Below are 21311 nucleotides of genomic sequence, written 5' to 3' on the forward strand. Positions count from 1 at the left end.
GCAAAAAGCATACTCCACCACCACCTGGTTAAGATGAGGGTCTTTTAAAAATGATTTATTTGTTAAATTTTATATATGTGTGTCTGCCTATACATGGTACACAGGGACCTGTGAAAGCCAGAAGAGGGTGTTGAATTCCCTGGAGTGGTGAGTCATAGGTGATTGTAAGATACCCCGACCCTGGGTACTAGTAACAGAATTCAGGTCCTCTGCAAGAGCAAGAAGTGGTTTTAATGACTGAGTCAACTCTAGTTCCAAGATTAGTTTTACTTAAAGGGCATCTATAAATTTAAGATTTAAAAAGAATTAAATTTTATTTATATGTATGTGCTTGCTTGCTTGAATTTATGTATATCATTTGTGTGCAGGATTCTGCAGAGGCCAGAAGAGGGCTTCAGATCTCCCGGAAGTGGAGTTACAGGCTGTTTATTTACATGACATATACCCGCAAATCTTAAGGCATAACTAGAAGTATATTTTCTTCTTAGTAAATTCATTTTTGTTTGTTTGTTTTTGTTTTCCCCTCTAAACACACTGGAGTGGATTTGTGTGTTTTAGTCATTGGTTCAATTCATCCTATCCTTACTGATCGAATAATAAAATGCACGAGAGAAGCTCTAATCAATGCATCGACCCTGAAATATGCTTTAAATGGTCAATATTTAGGAGGGCAAGGTGAAAGCCATTGAGAGGAAACCCTACAGGTAATCGTTCCAGGTTCTGGAGGTCTATAATTGTCTCCTACCCAGAGCAGACACACGTGCAGTTAGTTACTCTACGCGCCAGCTACTGAAAGGCTGTTCTCCAAGGGAGGGATGCGGAGTGCCTGGCGTTCCTACTTCCGGCCCCGGCCCCGCCCCACAGTTGCTAGGAGACGTGATGTCACCGGAAGCGAGGCCTGGGATAGGCTGAGGCCTGGGGAAGCCTCTCCCACACGGCATCTTGGGCGCCGGCGCTTGCTCTCCAGCTGTTCCTAGGCCGGCGGCGAGGCTCCCGGACGGTGCGACCGGTCACCGCTCCCACAGGCCCGGCCTGCCGTCCTCGCCGAGTCGGTCGGTGCTCCCGACGGGCCGGCAGCCTGGCTAGCAGCTTCCGGGCGGGTGCCCGCGCTGCTGACTGACAGGCGCCGTCCCCACAGCCCGCGCCACCCGCCACGTCCCCGCTCTCGGCCGGCGCACGGCGTGGCTGCCACCGACCTCTCGGAACCCAGCGCGATGTGGGCTCCTGGCTTCGGACCCGCGCGGCTTCCCCAGCGCCAGCGCCGGCGCCCGGGGCCGCTGTCGTCCTGCGTTCGGCCGCTGTGGCCGCTGCTGCTGTTCCTGCTGGCGACCGTGGGGCCGGTGCACGCCTGGGAGAGCGGAGACCTGGAGTTGTTCGACTTGGTGGAGGAGGTGCAGCTGAACTTCTACGAGTTCCTCGGGGTGCAGCAGGTAAGCGCGCGGGCCGCGGCGGGCGGGACCTCGTCGCTCAGCCCGGTCCACTTGACCGTCAGCCCTTTCCCAGTCCCTCACCCACGCGCCAACTTCGGAAGTTCTGATCTAAGAGCCAGGCTGGACCGTGCCATCAGCTTGGGGGTGCTTTTCTTTGGCTTTCTGTAGACCATCCTTTCTCCACCCCCAAAAGCTGTGCCGGAGGAAGAAGGAAGAGAGGTGTGGGTAGACCGTTTTTACGCTTACCCTCTCTCAAGTGTGACACAGTAACTATGTGTCACCCCAAATTGTCATCTTCCCACTTACACATATTTTTACTTCATCTGCCTCCTTCCCTCGTCTTTTCTGGTAAGTTTTGCCCAGCGTCTCTTGGCAGTTTTCTTGCACTGTATTTCGTAATCGTTATAGCCTGCTACTTAGTATTTGTGTTATTTAGAAATCTGGAAGAATTTGAAGCCTCCTCTCCTTCTCATAGGAAAAGCTGCAAAGCCTTCAGGGCTTAAGGTGTTTGGGGTGCTGTAGGGAGAGGAGCCCAGGATAGTCTGTATATGACTTTGCCTCTATTCCTTTCTGTTCTGGTTTTAGCTTGGATCTTTAACTTGCGATTGAGTGAGGATATTTATCCAGGATCTACCTGAAACGGTGAACAGAAAAAGTAGAAATGTCACTGACTTCATGGTTATGGAATGAAAGAGAGAATTTCCCAAGATCTGATTAAGTCCTTCACACAATACATACGTTGTGGAACTTTTTCAAAAAGAAAGACACACTTAACAGGATTAGCTAGGAAATGTACCTCTTCCTACAGATTATGAGATAGTAAACTTTCAAAGGAAATTAAATTGAACTATTAAATAGAATTTTTGTTTTGTTTTTAGAGACGGTATTTTGTGTAGCTTTGGAGCCTGTCCTGAAACTCACTCTGGGCTCAAACTCACAGAGATCCCCGTGCCTCTGCCTCCTGAATGCTGGGATTTAAGGCGTGCGCCACCAACACCTGGCCAGTTCTAATTTTTGTAAGCGTTACAAATATTTCACATCTCAAATTCTTAAACCCAAGTGGTTTTGTGGTCACTGTAAAGGGTCGTTACCTAGTGCCACTTCCTGTTCACAGAGAAAATGCCTCATTTCCAAAGGAAATAATACTGCAGTGTCTATAACAGTAATTAGTGAAAATGTAAGTTTGAAGGCTAGCTTTTTGTTTGTGTGTAGTTTTGTGTTGTGTTTTGAGACAGGGTTTCTCAATGTAGCACTGACTGTCCTGGAACTTAGGCTCAGGCTCCTCCTGGGTGTTGAGATTATAGGCTTTTTCCATTATATCTGGCCAGAAGATTCATTTTGTAATTAAAAAAATAATTTAGAGTAGGTGGGCAAGAAATAATTCCTTTTATAAATTTTCCATTTGTTTGTTTTTTTATTTTATTTAAGTTAGTTAGCCCCTCACCACCACTCACAAGATTTCTCACTGGGCTGCACTGGCTTGCCTGGTACTGGACTGGCCTCAAAGTCACAGATATCCATCCAGCTACCTCAAGAACTACTGGAATTGAAGGCATGTGTCTCTACATCTGGCCTAGTCCCTTCCATTTTTCTATTTTGGTGTGTTTACCTATGTCAGTGTGCTTACACATTTTTCCTTAGTGTCATATCACAGTGCTGCTGTAGTTTGTTTTTTTTTGTTTGTTTGTTTTGTTTTTTAATGTTTATGAGTGTTTTGCCTGCTTGTATGTCTGTGTACCACATTTGAGCCTGGTACCCACAGAGGCCAGAATAGGCCATCCAATCCCCTGTTGTGAATTGCCATGTGGCTGTTGGGAGTCAAACCTTTGAAAGATCAGCCAGTGCTCTTAACCATTGAGCCATCGCTCCAACACCAGGAATATTCTTTATTGAATTTATTTATTTATTTATGCATGCCATGGAAAACATGGAGATCAGAGGATAGCTCTTGGGAGTTGGTATTCTCTTTCCATTAGGGTCCCAGAGATTAAATTTAGTCAAGCTTTGTAGCAGGTGCCTTTAACTACTGAGCCATCTTGCTTTAATATTGAAAATACTTGTTTAGTATTTATTAAAATTGGTTAAATTCTGTAGCTAATAGAGAGTATTATATATAACTGTGCTGACTAGTATTTTATCAATTTGACACAAGCTAGAACCATCTGTGAAGAGGGAATCTCAATTAAGAAAATGCCTGGATTAGATTGGTCTGTAGGCAAGTCTGTGAGAGCATTTTCTTGTCTAATGGTTGATGTAGGAGGGCCCAGCCCACCTTGTGTGGTGCCACTCCTGGACAGGTGGTCCTAAGTTATATGTTGTAAGCAAGGAGAGCAAGCCAGTAAGCAGCATGCCTACATGGTCTCTGCCTCAGTTCTGCCTTGACTTCTTTCAAAGATGGACTGTGACTTGGAAATGTAAGCAAAAAAAACTCTTTTCTTAAGTTTATTTTGTCAGTGTTTTGTCACAGCAATAGAAAGCAAGGTAGGATAATAACCAATAAAGAAAATCTTGACAATGCTTTTGAATTGTTGGTAGAAATTAAGCTTCTTTGAGAATAAAAAGGCTGGGCAGTGGTGGTGCATACCTTTAATCCCCTCACTCAGGAGGCAGGGGCAGGCAGATAGCTCTGAGCTTGAGGCCATCCTTGGTCTACAAAACAAAACAAAATAGTGGAGGGGGAGGGAGGGAGAGGAAAAGAGAGAGAGAGAGAGAGAGAGAGAGAGAGAGAGAGAGAGAGAGAGAGAGAGAGAGAGAACACAGAGACTTAGCAGAAGTGATTTCAAATTTAGATTATCTATTGGCCAGAGAGATAGTTTAGCAGCTAGGAGCACTTGCTGTTCTTGCAGAGGAATGGAGTTCAGTTCCTAGTACCTGTGTTTTTCAACTCGCAACTGCCCACAATTCAGTTGTAGGGGATCTGGCAACCTGTTTTGGCCTCCGAGGGTACTGTACTCACTTGTACAAATCCATACACTGTGCACAATTGTGCTATTTAATTTGCAGTAAATTACTCAGCATGAACTGGTAAAATTTGGTAATAATCCAGAAAATTATTTTAACTTTATTTTTGTGTTTAACTGTATTGAATTAGAAAAGAAAGCCAGAAGGAACTTTATTTTATTGACACATAAAAATAGATTGGAAAGTACTTTGCATCTTAGCTTTCTAAGACTTTCAAGGGACCAGATAGTTGGTAGAGATAAACTCGACTTGTTTAAAGTTCAATGTGTGATAGTCAAGCTAGAGCCAAACAATCGTTTGTTGACTCGTAGATGTTGGGAACAGAATAGTAGAAAGCCTACCCAATGTTGTTCATTCAGTGGAGACTTATTTGGAATTTACTGAATCTTAAGCATAAAACCTTTAGACTTATTTAGCTTAATAGATTAGTGGGGGTGAGGACACAAATAGTGAAAAGGAGTAGATGGTCAGAGGTTTCTGAAGGAAATTAGAAGTTATACAGCATTAATTCCATTCCTAAGGACTACCTTTATAACCTATCAATTGTCAGATGTACTCACTGTTAGTATTTACCACTGGGTATTGGACTTCAATATATTAATTTGAAAGGACTCAAGCATTCAGATGGAGGGGTATTCAGCATGGTAGATAAGCAGTCAAAGAAGGGAGTAAGTGCACAGGCCTTACTGTATTGGCCTGTTTTTTGTGTTTCTGACAGGATACGCCCTCAGCTGCAGCCACTAAGAGCACCACCTGTGCATATTCACTATGGTGCCTACCCACCTCCCATCCTTCTCTCTCTTTCCTATCCCTCTCTCTGTTCCACTCTTTTCTCTCCCTCTTTCTTTCCCTCCTCTTTCCTCTCTCTCCCTCTTTCCACTCTCTCTCCCCCTCTTTCCTATCTCCTGCTGCTCTGTCTCTGGAGGCTGGTCTCCCCTCTCCCCTTTCCCCTTTTTATGATCCCTTTCCCTAATAACCCTCCTCCCCCTGCTTGAACCCTGTCTGGTGGCATCTTTCTCTCGAGCTGTTTTACTTAAATTATAACATTACTCAGAAATCTGTTGAGTGTTTGAAGGAATTGCAAGGCAGCCAGTATGATTGGGCCAGAGTGATAGAGAATAGTAACAGGAGATAAGATCCAAGTCATGAGTGCTAAGGACAGATCATACAGGGGCTTGCAGGCCATTATTAGGACTTTGATTTGACTTATAATTATGATGGGGAGTGGATATTGACCAGATTTGAAGTAAATTTCAAAATGGCCATTTTGTGTTAAGGTTAGTTTATAAGCCATTAGTTACTTAGAGAAATCATAGTAGTGTAGAACGTGACATAGGACTGGGTGGTAGCAGTGACATTGGTATGAATTAGATTCTGGATTTAATTTGATCATAAAGTTGACAAAGTTTCACTCAGATGGTGTACTGGTTAGTTGTTTGTTCTTCTTCCCCCAATTTGACATGGGCTAAAGTCATCTGAGAAGAAGGACCTTTATTTGAGAAAATATATCCATAAAACTGGCCTGTATGCAAGTCTTTAGGATAGTTTCTTGATAAATGATTGGCATGAAAGGGCTCAGCCTATTGTGGGTGCCACTTCTTGGCATGCGGTATTGGGCTGTATAAGGGAGCAGGCTGAGTAAACCATAGGAAGAAAGTAAGTAGTGTTCCTACACAGCCTCTGCTTCAGTTCCTGCCTCAAGTTCCACTTCTAACTTGTCTTCATAATGGAATATAGGCTGCAAGGTTAAATACCCTTCCTCCTCCCTAAGTCATTTTTGGTCATGGCCTTGATCAGAACAGTAGGAAAGCAAAATAGCACAGATGGTTTGAAAGTGGGTTCTAACAGAAGAGAGGTTGAATACAGTTCTAAAGGGTAAGAGGGCAGTTGAACTTAGTTAGTTGTAGAAACCTGGATGGAGACTCTGGTTGAGGGAAAGTCAAGAGCTTGGTGTTGGTCACACTGAATTTGCCATTTCTATTAAGTACAGAAGGGCTGGCCTGTAGGTGTTTGGTTATTCAGATAGAAGGGAGTTCAGATAGAAAATTTTGGTCTGTAGATAGTAGTTAGTTCTTGGTACCTAGAAGGTAACTTGAAACCACATAACTCAATGAGTTTATCCAAAAGAATGAATCTAAAAGGGAAGAAGTCAGGGAACTAAGCCAGACAGATGAACTAGTGAGGAAGATAGGAAAGGACAAACCAAAAAGAGGTAATGTCTTTCAAGTCAAGGAGAGCAAATATCTAAGAGAGGAGGGAGTAAAATGATGAAGATTCAAATAAGATGATTCTGAGAATTGGCTGAACTTAACATAGCTTGTTGGATATCTTATTAGTAAGAGCTAGTGGGTTCAGGAGAGAAGACAGAGGAAGAATTGAACAACAGAAATTAGATGTTCCTGATTGCATCCTTTGTCTTATAGTTGTAATAATGTGGCTTTTAGAGGTTAAACTATACCGTCATCTAGCTTTATGACCTTAGGTAGTTTTAAGAGTTACCCCATTTTTTTTTTTTTTTTTTAGAACAGGTGAATTTTATAGGCACCTGTTAAGACACTTCAGTATATACTGAATGAAATAATTATGAAACCATATAAATATTATAACAAAAACTAAATTGCAATTCCCCCCAAAGAAGTACTTTCTTGATAGTCACCAACAGGTTACACTTATATAATGTTTTTTTAAAAGGCCCTAAAAGAGCACAGGACTCTGTATGTATTTCAAGATGTTCTAGAAAGTTTGGAAGGGACTTCAGAAGTCTTTGGTAGAGGGTGAGTCTGAATGGCATATCAATAGTTTAGCTTGATCTTAGAATGCTTTTTAATTGTTCATAGGGCACTCCAACATGACTGTTGCATCTTTTCAAAGAGTTGGGGATGGGAAGTTGACCACAGTGTAGGGAGAAGGACATGCTTTTGAAAATCTTAAATCTAACTTAAATTCTAGATCTCTATAATATTTGTATTTCATCTAACAGTTCCTTGGACTCCGTTATTTATCATGGGATCGGTGGCAACTCCTAGTTTTTCTTTTCATTTCTTTTCGTTTTTGTAATTATCTTGTGAGACTATGACTTCCCTTATACAGTAATTTTGTAGAGTATTCTAGCCAAGAATAAATAGTTAACTTTTATTTTAAAAATCTACAAGTGTTCTCCAATAGCTTTATTAGTAATAAATGTACCATATATTCTCTCTGTGCCGAGCTTGTGTCGTCTGCTTTTTGGATGGGAAAGAAGAGTCATTAATTGGCCATCTTAAAGTCTGACACAGCCCTTTTGTTAAAATGGAGATGCTTGTCATGGTTGGCTGGTGACTGCACTGTAATTGTCAGTTATGTCCAATGATTTGTATTTGAGATCCTCTGCACTTGCAATGCTAGTGTGTAGTTCAATCTTTCAGCATTTATTTCCTTGTAAAATTGTTATATAATTAAGCCTCCTCCTTTTTATTATGATCTGGAATTATTTCTTAATTTGGAGAAAGGGAGATAGACAAACTCTAGAGTGGTAGATCACTTTCCAACTGTATTTCTTATGTTGGCATATTGTGTATAGTATAGACTTAGAGATGGATAAATACTTATTTTATTATATACAGCTTTGAATCAGATGTGTTTATTAGAATTAGTTTATTTTTCTTGTGTACAAAAGGCTTAGTGTAGCTTAGTGAGGGTTGGCTAAGCACATTTTATTGGGAAAGGCAAGTCTGTTGCAGAAATTGTACCACATACAATCCAGAGCTTACAGAACAGAAAGTTTTTAGCTGCCTTTTCTGGTGTTTGGAATCTTCAGTACCAATCAGTAGAACACTTGGATACTTTACCTTTTTCTCCCATAGCCAATAATTTATATTGAATTGGGAAAGTGGAATTGGCTTCTATGGGTGCAGTTACTCATAGAGGTCTATTCTTTGGTTTTTGTTTTTCAAGACAGGGTTTCTTTATGTAGCCATGGCTGTCCTGGAACTAGCTCTCTATATAGTCCAGACTAGTCATGAACTCACAGAACTCACCACCCATTATGAGGTATATTCTAACATCTTGTTGAATAGGTAAGCACCCTAGTGACAACGTAGCAGATTTCAAAATCTTACTTTTCTCAAGGTTCAGAGTGAAGTAGATCATAGATCATAGGATAGAAGTAAGAGTGAATATTTGGTTTGAGAGTTAGTGAGGGGAGAGTATTTGAGGCAGTTAAAAGTAACAAGTACTTTTATAAAATGCCTGTTATCAGATTAAGTGGGTTCCCAGATTTGTTAGATTTTTTTTTTTTTTTTTACCAGTGAAGAAATCATTGTGTGAACTGTTATTTTAATACTTTTTAAATACTTCCTAAGACAGGCGTTATTGATATATTTGGGTGGTGATGATGCCAATGAATTTTGTATATAATTAAAACTATTCAAAAGCCTTCCTTGAATAGTGTGACAAAGACATAAAGAAATGAAGTTAGAGTGAATGGAGACTTCTAATTGTGAGAAGACCTTGGGTGCTAATATAACAAAGCTATAGTCATATGTACTTTGCAGAACTCAATCTTTATTGTCATAAAGCATTTAATTGTGAAAGATGGGTCCTATACAAATGAATGTGAAATTTTCACTGTTTTAAAAATAACATTTTAAGAGCTGAATATTTGGGTTTTATGATATTATATTTACTGATGGAGATGGGGATCTGACCATTAGTACTTAAATTAGAAATTTAATCTAGAATTTGTGTTTCATACTTTATCTTACTGGATACTAAAGTAAAGTTAGCGCCCATTTACTTTTTCAGTAACTATTCCTGTTTACCACCACTCAGTAGCTGGGATCTCATATGTAATCAGGCATATTGCAAAAGCAAGAGCAAACAACATTCAGCACTCTTGCTTATAGAATGTACATAAAACAGAATGCTTCATTATTAAATGAGTACCTATTTTAATAGTTGGTAGTACAGCATTAGTACCATTAAGCTGTGTGCAGTCAGGAATAGAATTTGAGTTTAATATTGAACTGAGTCTAAGATCAAGAATAAAACAAAGGACATGCAGTATCTAAGTGCTACTGAGAACAAAATAATTCTAAAAGGTAATAATTTCTTTAAACAAATTCAGGAATACATACAACTTCTGATTATAAAAGGCACAAGAATTTTAAAAAGCTATGTGGTATTATACTGTGGCATGTATTGTGAACATTAAATTGAGACCAGAAGGAAGGCATCACCATTGTCACTTACTGGACCATAGGGAAGTCCGAGGGTTTAAAACTATGCCAGCTAAGGAAGATAGAAACTTATTTCTAGCCAGCCCTTTAGAAATTGATCCATACTGAAAAAAGTAAGGATTGGGAGTATTGCATGATTAATTGCATTTGTATATTACCAAGAAACCTCTGACTTTTAGAAATTTGGAAGTTGCAAATTTTATCAGCAGTTATTTTCAGTGATCACACTTTTATTAAAAAGATAGTATTTAGCTAGCCAGGCATTTGGGAGGCAGAAGCAGGCAGATCTCTGTGAGAGGCCTGCCTTGTCTAGAGAGTGAGTTCCAGGACAGCCATAGATACATAGAGAAACTCTGTCTAGAAAAAACAAATAAATAAACAAACAAATAAAATATTTGGGGTGTGGTGACACATACCTGTAATTCCAGCACTTAGGAGACAGAAAATAGAATTCTTTCAAATTTAGGGTCAGCATGGTTTACACAGTGAGTCCCAAACTATCTAGGGCTTCATAGAAAAACCCTGTCTTAAAAAATGTTAATATTTGTTTTAATATTCTTTTTTGGCTAAGTGGTATTTCGTGTTAATAGTGTCTTGAGTTGATTTATGGGAGTTAGGGGACAATAAGAACAATGTAGGAAAGTTAGGAATTGTGGCTTTGCTTTTAGTTAATTATATTTTACATTATTTTTGTATGGATCTTTTATCTATACTAATAAGCTGAAAATAGTGATTTATTTGCAGTTAGTTATATCTTATGGAATTTTAAAAATGGGTCTTTTATCTGTCATAGGAAATAGGTTTAAGTAAAGCAGATTACCTTAAATATTTGAAGTGCAAGTGACTATGATGCAATTTTCATAGTAGTTCGATGGAATTACTGTGACTTGTGGTATCATACTGTTAGATGTATTTTACCTTTAATTTAGGTTGATAGTGAAAGTGGTTATTGTGAAAAGCTTCAGTTTTCAACAGTGCTGACTTAAAAAAAAATAGCAAAACTTATGGTTTTGAATTGACCTTCAGAGACCATAGCACAAAATTCTTCACATTATCTTTATTGTACATAAATCTTTAAGTTGATTTGATTTTGAGCAATAGTTAATAGTCATTTGGAACTAAATTTGGTTATGAAATTAAGTTGGCAAGCTCTGAAAAATACTGTTTATGTTGATGAAGAGATCTGAATGTAGAACAAGTACTCTACTAGCCAAGGTGCGTCTTTAACCCCTGTCAATAAGTTTTTCAAGGCAGGCATGGTAGGGCACTGTAATTCCAACACCTGGGACCACCAGTTCAAAACCAGCCTGCCTTACATGGTAAGGTCAAGGCCATCCTGAGCTGAATAGCAAAAAAGAACTAACTAACTGCACTTAGTGGTAGAGTATTTGCCTAGTGTGTGCAAAGCCTTATAAGGTAAAAGAATGTATTGGAGTTAGTAACCTTTGGGGGAAAGTATGAAAAAAAAATGTATAAATACAAATATTAAAAATAATGGAGTAATATCTCCATCTTGTGGTCTTTTTTGGATATTGCCATTAAAAATGTTGTGGGGTTGTAGTTTCACAACTGTAGGTAAAAGTAAGAATACAGTGTAAGACAGGTAAAAATAAGAGCCAGAGATTTCCTGCAGTGTTCTGTAGGAACCTTGAACTGAGCATCCCAATTAATTCACTGGATATGAGTGTACTGAGGTAGTGATATCCGCCTCAGGCTGCCCTATGCATTTACTTCACTGTGTCTTACATTACATATAAGCCTGCTGGGAAGCACCTGGGTTTATGTGTGGTTCTGACAATAAATAGATATACATAAAAAGGCTCCTTCAAATTAGGTTTATTAAAACCTTTTATAAACTAAAGACCTTTATTTAGCTGTCACAGAAATAAAAGCATTAACATGAACCAGGGAATCAAGCCAAAGGAAGAGCCAGAGTTTTTAACATTAATGTAATTCAATTACTTGATTACTTACCTTAGATAGCAGAGTGCTGACTAAATGTTATCAGTCTGCAATAATCCAGAGGAATATAGTTCAGCTACAGATAAGGGATTCATGTACTTAATATTTGGGAAAAAAATTGTGTGTGTTTTGAATATGTGCAGACTTAGTCATTTTCCTGAGTGATACAATATAACAACTGTCTATATGGTGTTTGTATTGTGTACAGTGTTATAATTAATCTGAAGATGATTTAAGTATTTTTTTAAGATTTATTTATATTTTATGTGTAATGAGTGTTTTGTAGACATTTATGTCTGGGCACTACTTGTATGCTTGGTGTCTCTGGAGACCAGAAGAACGTGTTACATCCTCTGGAACTAAGAGTTATAGCTGGTTGTGAATTGCTATGTGGATGCTGGAAACGAAACTGGGGTCTTCTATGAGATCAGCAAATGTTCTTTACAGCTGACTGCTATCTCCAACCCTTCTAGAGAGGACATGAAGTATACAGGAGAAAGCATGTTGTGTACAGATACTACTTCATTTCCTATAAAACACTTGAGCACCCTTGCATTCTGAGATCTCCAGGGGTCCTGGAGCCGATTTAAAAAAAAAAAAAAAAAAAAAAAAGATTCTTTGTGTTCTAGTGATCCATTTTCATTTACTATATGAAGAGACAGACAAGTTTGTAGCATACAAAATATAGAGATCTTGAATAGCCTAAAGTAATGTTTTATGCGCTAAGAGAGCAGAAATATTCTACCTACAAATCTTGTATAGTAGACACTCCTGGTCTCTGACAGATAGTGGAGAACAGTACTTTGTGATATATACCAGCAACAGATGTAATTTAGAAAATAAAAGATACAAACAGGAAATTAACTTTAATAGTATATTTAACTTAAATTCATATGTCAAAAATACTCAACATTTGGGTTTTATTTGTAGCCCTATGGATTGAATCCAAGGCCTTGCACATGCTAGACAACTATTCTACTACTTATATGCCTTCCTTCCACAAATATCTTTTGAAATAGAGTTTTGCTGTGTAGCTCAGACTGGCCTTGATCTTGCTATTTAAGTCATGCTAATTTTGAACTGGCAATCCTGATTCATGAGATTATAGGTATGGGCCACCATGGTTCTAACTGTAGCAACACACACATACACACACACAGAGAGAGCTTTATTTATATTTCAGAGTCTAACATTTTGTACTAGACTTTAAAATATGATGTATATTTTACATCTATACTTCTAACATACCTCCTTTCTGATACTAAATTTTATTGAAAATACTTGATCTGTGTGATATTAGAGTTATGTTGCAAATCACAAACATTGCTCTAAGCATGCTTAAAGTTTGGCCAGCATGTTGTTCAATTTAAATATAAGTTAAAACTAAAATTGCAGTTATTCAATTCTAGCATATTTCAAGTGCTCACTTATAGATATTAGATAGCAAGTACTAGAAAACACATCCTTTGAGAATTGCAATTTCTGTGTTCTTAGATATAGTTGGATATTTTGAGTAGATTACTAATTGCTGTTTTTTTTTGTCAAATTTGTAGTTTTCTTTCCTGTTTTTACATTGTGTGTGTGTGTGTGCATGCATGCATGCCTGTCTGTGTCGAAACCGTGTGCTTGAAAGTCAGAGGACAACTTTGAGGAATGGGTTTTCTCATTCCACCATGTGGTCCTCGGGATTGAATACAGGTTGTCAGGCTTGACAGCAGGTGCCTTTTACCTACTGAGCCATCTCACCAGTCCTAGTGTGAAGGATGTTTTGTTTGCTTGTTTTAGGATTGCACCATTTATGCTAGATATCATCTTCCTAGTTAGTTGTTTGTACATTTTGTATGTGCTTTGTTCTCTAAAACGTTGGTTGATAGGTTCATGCTGTTCTCTGGGAAACAATGCTCACCTCAACTTCTATGAACAGGCCTGTTTGATCAGGGTGATTTTAAGTAATGTTTGATTTAAATTGATCATTTGCTCTTGCTGAATCACCTGGTATATTTTATGATTCTGAAATTTTGTTTTTGTATTCTTAGAGTGAGCGTGTGTTTTTGGGGGGGTAGTGTATATGCCTATGTGTGTGGGGGGGGTGCACATGTGTATGTGGAGGGCAGAGATCGACATAGGGTGTCTTTCTCAATCACTTTCTATCCTAGCCACAGAAGAAGAGACATTCAGTTGAACCTAGAGTTTGCAGATTTGGACACTCTAGCTAGTCAGCTTGCTGTGGGGATCCCCTGGGTCTCCCTTCCAAGTACTGGGATTACAAACAGGCAGCCACATCTGCCTTGGCATTTACAGAGGTGTTAGGAATGCAAACTGTAGTCCTCGTGCTCATGTGGCACATGCTTTACCCCTTAGGCATCTCTCAGCATTGATTCTGTGTAAGAAGAATTACCAGTGTTCATACTTTGTTATTTTAACTATGAGTTTCCTTCTTTATTCTATCACTCAACCAATCTCATATATTGGTAGTTATTAAATATGTACCTATTTTGTTGTCACCTATTTTGATTATTAAAATGTTTTAATTAGATGTTTTTCAAAGGAGATGTCTAGATGCAGTTAATATTTGTGCCAGTCTTGTAGCTCTTTGCAATACCAATGAGTAGTTCTGTGGGTGTTCTGTTGTTGTGGTTGCCTGTGCCATCTCTTCATATCTCCCTGTGAGTACTGCTTTACTCTGGTCTGCGTTACTCATCCTTTTCCTTTTCTTTTATAATTTCATAAGCAGTTAACGAAAAGAAGTATATCTTAATCTGACACTTTTTACATCTACCTAAGGGTCTGAGATGTTAGTGTTTCAGTGGAGGGCCCCACACTCATCGGAATGTGGGCATCACAAATCTAACTCAGTGGAAGATAATAGGTAGGTAGATATTTGGGGGGAGGAGGAATAGATCTAGAGGAGGGAAAGTCATAGGGATGAGTATGATTAAAATACGTGGTGTGCATGTATGAAATCTCAAAAATTATGTTGAAAATACTTCGATTTGAGGGAAGACCAAAGACAAACAAAAATTAAAGAACCAGCACTAGAATTCTGAGATTGGAAAAACCTCACCAATATCTATACACTTGAGGGTATCTTCTGTAGCACACCCAAGATGGATGGTTATCCAGCTTGCCTGGTTACATCTAAAAGGATTAGGAGATAATTTGCAAAATAATGCTGCCTACGTTTGTTCTTATGTAAAGCTCAAACCATAATTCTTATTCCTACCTAAAACTTCATTCATTACCTTGTTTTGGAACACTGATGACTGTCAGTTTTTCTATGATGCCTTATAAAAATACACAGGAATACGACTGATTTTTCTACACAGTAGAGTCATTAAAAAAAAAAAAAACAAAAGAATATGGGCAGTTGTGAGGGGGTTACTTGTTTTCATTACTGCTTGAGAGAAGACCCCAACTACTAGGCATAGTTTGGAGTTACTGTTAAGTAATTCCTGGGGCTCATCAAATCAGCCATAGGAAATTTCTGGAAAAATAAGATGATTTTGAGTTTGCCACTTTTGGTAATATAGACCATGAAATGAACCTAATTATAAATAATCCCAGAAACTGTTAGAGCTCTGCTTTTGAAGCAGAACTCCAATGTACAGATATGTTGGTTGTGCAACTATTCCAAACTGACTGCCATGATGTAGACAGTTAGAGACTTGGGGATTGTGCAGATCTGAATGTAAGTTTAGACTGTGATGTAAATAAATTCTCATTGATAAGAAAAAATGTAATACTTAAGTAGGTAGGGTTTTAATTGGCAGAATTTTAATTATCAGGCTCATCTTGAGTGGAACAAGTTTCTCTCTTGTCTGATCTCTTCCATGTGGCTTTATAGTTGCTTTTACTCCTTTTCCTGAGACACTTAAGAAGTTCGTTCAGACGTTATTTATATGTAGGAAGTTTAGGGCTCCTTCCTGAGCCTATATTGAGACCACTATACATCCAAACACCAAGCCTATAGGCCCCTTGGCCTGCTGTACAGTGCTGTATAATGAGACCTATCTTAACTAAAAAATATAGTTACACATGTACTTGCATTATATTTTGGTTGGTTTATTGCAGGAATGAACAAATTATGGCATACCCTATTTTTAGACCTAGTTTAAAACATATTCTAAAGTAGGGAAGTGGTTACCCATGGTGACCAGGGGTACAAAAAACAATTAAAGAAGATAATGTTTCTGTTAAATTATCCTTTATAGCTTTTATAAATTATCTCTCTCTTCTTCTTCCTTTCTACCTTTTCTGTTCTTTTTACTGCCTTGCTGTGTGGTCCAGGCTGGTTTGAAGCTCATCCTCCACTTCTTAATTTCTGTCATTACAGATACATACCGCCATGACTTGATTTATGTTTTCTAACCTATCACACTTTAGTATAATAATAATCTATAAATTAATAAGCAAGTAGGTATCCAAAAGTCAAATATGAAGATCACAGCTATTACACTGTATTCTTGCCTACTTTTCAAATGCTACTTACTCAGGAACAGGACTGCAGTATCAGCTGGCAGTCCCATCATTGAGTATACAGCCACAAGGCAATTAAATTAGTATTTCCAAAAGAAACCTGTGTTTCCATTGCAGCACTGTTCACTATACCCAAGATATGGAATCGGTCTATATTGGTTGAGTGGATGAAGCAAATGCAGATTAAAATGTTTTTCAGCAACAAAAAAAAGAAAGAAAAAAAGAAAATAAGAAAAAGAAGTTTTATCGTTTGCAACAATTTAGATAGACTCGTAGGACATTATATTAAGTAAATCAGTCACAGAAACACAGAAATATATTTGGAAACTGAAGGCTAATCTCAAAATAAAGAAAGAATAGAATGATGGATATGAGAGCCTGGAGACAGCATAGGAGAAGTGAGATGGAGAAGCAATAGATAACAGGTATAAGATGCAGTTGGATAGGTGTAATAATTTCTCATGTTCTGTAGCATAGTAGTACAAGTATAGCTACAATAATTGATTTCAGAATAGGAAGGAATTTGAATGTTCATAGCACATGGAAATAGCATATGAATTAGGTGATAGATCTGCCTTGATCCATATCACCATTGGATACATATGTATTGAAATCCCCTGCTGAGTTCCATAAGTAACTAAATTATTATCTGTCAATTAAAAATGCATTAAATAGGTAAAAATGGTAGCCAGACTTGATGGCAGAGCCTGTAATCCCAGCTACTTGGCAGGCTGCAGCAAATTAAAGGCCTGACTAGACCACAGTGAATTTAGGACCAGCCTTGGTAACTTCATGAGACCTATCTCAAATAAAAAGATTGGGGTGTAGCTGAAAGATAGAGCATTTCCCTAATGTGCTTGAGACCCTGTAGTACAAAAACAAACAAAGTAATGCTACTTTTTTAAAAGCTCACTCTAAACTTAATCCCACTATAGGATTTTCTGTATTGCCTATCCGTCTAGTAAGATATGACCACTCTCAAATCCAAGGCAATTTTTTTTTTTTTTTTTTGTAGGGGAAGAGGAGTGGTAGGGATGCTGGGAAAGGAAGCCATGTGTTCAGATATGCTGATCTCATGCTTTGCCACTGAACTACATACACTCAGTCTGGGTGGCAAATATTTTACAGATTTTTAAAAAATTTATGTATGTGAATGTTTGCCTGCATGTATGTATGTACATCATGTGTATACCTGGCTCCCACAGAGGCCAGAAATGGGCATCAGATCTGCAGGAACTGGAGTTATAGACAGTTTTGAGCTGCAATGTAGATGCTGGGAACTGAACCTAGGTTTTTTGTAGCAGGTGCTCTTAACTGCTGAGCCATCTCTCTAGCCCCCATAGGTTCTTTTTTATAGTTCACTCCAGATGTATGTAGTTAGTATAGTGCATGTAAATACAAGATAGAATTATGGTTCAGAATAAACTGTCTGGTTTCCATTACCAGAAACAGAAAAGGTAAGAATGATTAAAGAGAAATGTAATTCTGTAGTCTACTTAAGAAAATCAATTGCATAACTATAGGGAAGCTCTAGTTTGACCTTAATAGAAATAAATGCTCATGTCATTTGATTGCATGTTGAATTAGGCCAACTATTTAAATTTGCTGCTTTTAAATTCTACCCATAAAAAATATAGCATATTCTGTGTTAGTATGCTAAACAATCTTGCTGGCATATTTTAAGAGGGACACTGACAAACTGAATTTTAAGTAGAGATTCTGGGACAGTTTTCAAGAGAAACATATTTAGTGTGAAAAGAAAAGGTAAAGAAGATGTATGATCACTGAGTTCAAATGTTAGTAAGCTGGGTGTGTTCACGCTTGTAATCCTTGCACTCAGTCTGGGGAAGGAGGATACCTGCAAATTGGCAGTCAGCTAGAACTATGTGAGTCCCTGTTTCAAACAAACACCTCCCACAATTATTTTTAAAATGTAGTTTAACACATTTTTACTTAGACTTCCATTCTGAAATGGGATGTATGTTACAGTGAACAAAGGGACCCTGTCTCAAACAAGTTAAAAGCCAAGAACTGACAACTATGTTATCCTTGGACCTCCACACCTTGGTGCATGTGCTCCTGTACTCATGTACATACATACATACATACATACATACATACATACATACATACTATAAGATAAAAATGATAATATAATTCTTCTAATTTTTCATCAGCTTTCTCAAATGTCTTTTAATCTTAGTTAACTCTTCAGAATCAAGAAGTTAACATTGATACAATCTGCTCACTTAACCAGTAAATATTTTTCTTAATATTTATTTTATTTTTAACTACACATATGGTGTGGGGGGGTATATTGCATGTGAGTACCAGTGCCTGTGGAGGTCAAAGAGTTCATATCCCCCTGGAGTTGGAGTTAAAGGCGGTTGGGAGCCCACCAATATGGGTGTAGGGGTAGTATGCACTATAACCAGAATCTATACACCTGCTCACGTTTTATAGTGGTTCTGTCAACTTTTCTCTGACAGAGTCACAGAATTATTTATCTTTGTCTTCAGTGTTTTCTACTCTACATGAGCTCTCTTTTCACTTTCATACTTTTTAGAAATATTGGAGATCTTTTCTTTGAGTTCCCCCCCCCTGCGTCTCTGTCTCTGTCTCTGTCTCTCTCCACTAAGAAATTTATTCCCTTGAGAAATACTGGACTCTTCAGGGGAAAAAAGTTCTTTTGAGACAAGATCTTACTATGTTGCTCTGACTGGATCCACCTGCCTCTGCCTCCTGAATGCTAAGCCCTTAGAATACAAGTACATGCCACCATAACCAGCAACTCTTTAGAAATTTGAGAAGCCTGTTTAGTACTTACATATTTTTTAATCAAAGCATCTATTTTTCAATTAAAAATGAACCAGATCTCTTCCAAAATAACTGATATTAGGGCTGGGTCTGGAAATCCAAGGTGCATCTATTTTAACATGGTGCACTGAAAGAGTACATCAATTCTGTACTATTTATGATGAGTATGTACAGTGTGAATGTAATCATAAAGAAAATCCATTTTCATTTCCTCCTTCCTTTTATGTCCATTTGTTCTCTTTATTTCTAAATGATCTTGCTATGCAGTCATGCTGGCTCAAATTTCTTGGTTCAAGTGATTCTCCTGTCTCAATTTTTCAATTAAATGGGGCTACAGGTGTGTGTCATCATACCTAGCCCATCAAAAATTTTTAGAGAAACCCCACTAAAACATGTCCAATATTCCTAAAAAGTATGAAAATGAAAAAAGAGCTTGTGCTAGAGTAGAAGACACTGAAGACACAGATAGCTAATTATGCTGTTTCCTCACTATCTAGCATATATTTTCTACCAAATACAGAAGAGCTGCTTAGTATAACACTAGACTAGGTAGTGTAAAGACTTACCTTCTAGTTCTGAGAAAGAGAAATAGGAAACTAAACTCTCCACAGTGTTTATGGTAAGAACCGAAGCTTTGCTGTAAAAAAACCATAGAGGTTGAAGACCTATATATCAGGTTTTGCTTCAAGAAGGTAGTCCTTTTATCTGCTATACTGTAGTCTAACTGACTTGCAGAGGGCTTCTTGACTCAGATATATATTAAAGCTTCTTTTTTCTTTATTTAGTAGGGGAAAAAACTTAATATTTGATTGTTAGCTCCTAGGTGTTTATATTTTGGTCACCTGCCTAAGGATTGGGTCTAAACTCACATCTCAAATTGACTTAGCAATTATTCAGAACACATCTAGAGGTATCTGTACATTGAGCCATGTGAATTTCTGCATGGGTTTAATAATACTTTGGGGAGTTACTTCACCTTCAGCAATTTTATTTTGATTCATAGTTTATTTTATGTGCCTATCTAGAAAAGAAGGAAGTGAATTTCTGAGAGGAATCTGGTGATACTTGCTTTACAGAAACTGCATGTTATGACTTAATTAAACTTATCTACATTGTAGCTTTTAACTAAATAGTATGTTTACTTGGCATAGTGTATCCCTTTTTTTTTTTTTTTTATTAAAGTCTGATATTAGCTAAGATAAATTCCTGAATTTTGTATGGCCTTTGAATACCAAGCCCTAGGATTCTGCTTCCGGCTGGTGAGACTATTTCAGGAAGTAGGGGGTCAGCTGTGTGATTAATGTCTGCTCCAATGTCTGCCTAAAGGATTCTGCTTCCGGCTGGTGAGACTATTTCAGGAAGTAGGGGGCCAGCTGTGTGATAAATGTCTGCTCCAATGTCTGCCTACCCCTGAGAATGCACCAGTGTGCTTTGGCTTGCTCTAGAGCAGATGTAGGGTTCTCTGCTGCTTTCTTTTTCCTGTTGCTTACTATTAGCCCTGCTGATCATTACCAACACTGCTTCTTTTGATGAGATCCTTTTACTGTGGTTGTACTGGTATTAAGAAAGAAAAGTAGAGCCTGCATTTATGAAAAGACTAAGGAAGCATACCCCCAGGTTTATCTCTTCTTTCACTGATCTTAATATAGAAGTCAATAAAGATAGTTTCTGTCCCAAGAAGACAGAATACTTCAGTTTTGCATTTTGTGACTTAGAAGAGTTGAGAAAAAGGCAGAGCTGTGAATATCCCTTGCTCCTGAAAGGCAAGGGTAACCATTGCTGTTAATCTTTGTTGTGTCTGCATTCCTTCAAACTTGTCCTCAAAATATCTGTTAGCATTTTGACTGGATGGCTTCATTTGTTCATTTTCTTGAGACATAATCTCGCTATGTCACCTTTGGAGCATGTGAGCAGTGGAAAATAGAAAGCTAAGCGTGGTATTGCACTCCAGTCATCTTGGCATTTGGGAGGCTGAGACCTTAGGATCAGAAGTTTGAGACAGCTTTGACTACAAAAGGGATTTTGAAGTCAAGCTGGGATACATGACACCTTGTCTTAAAAATAAAATAAACATGTAATAAAAAGACATAGTATTTATGTGAATGGCCTTAGTTTATCATTGAACAACCACATGTGTTTACAGTCTCACATACTTTATAGAAATAAGGCTTTTCACATAAGCCAGTATTTCACAAGATGTTCATTACCAAATATTTGAACACTTTGTTGCAGTGTGGTTTTTGTAGTTTTTAGAATGTAGAAATAGGATCCATGCTTTCAAATCCACATATTTAAAAGAAGCCCTATACCTGTTTGGGAAGCAAGAAGATGAATCAGCAATAAGCCTATTATGTCTTTAAAAAATAACACTGTTCTTCAAGATGCAGAGCTTTTTTTTAAAAGTAATAAACTATAGTCACAGATAGAGCCAGCTGCTCATGCAGCAGCT

General features: G+C 38.0%; 1 protein-coding gene across 1 annotated transcript in view; it reads left to right on the forward strand.

Annotated features, from left to right (window-relative positions):
- The first annotated feature begins 997 nt into the window (after positions 1 to 997).
- Positions 998 to 21311, forward strand: part of Dnajc1 (DnaJ heat shock protein family (Hsp40) member C1) — a 151227-nt gene continuing 130913 nt past the window's right edge. The window contains exon 1 of the mRNA XM_051205672.1: positions 998 to 1430. Coding sequence (XP_051061629.1) covers positions 1215 to 1430 — 216 coding nt within the window. The 5' untranslated portion in view covers positions 998 to 1214. The remainder of the gene's footprint in view (positions 1431 to 21311) is intronic.

The sequence above is a fragment of the Phodopus roborovskii genome, unplaced genomic scaffold (genome assembly GCF_943737965.1).
Source record: "Phodopus roborovskii unplaced genomic scaffold, PHOROB, whole genome shotgun sequence".
Taxonomy (NCBI): Eukaryota; Metazoa; Chordata; class Mammalia; order Rodentia; family Cricetidae; genus Phodopus; species Phodopus roborovskii.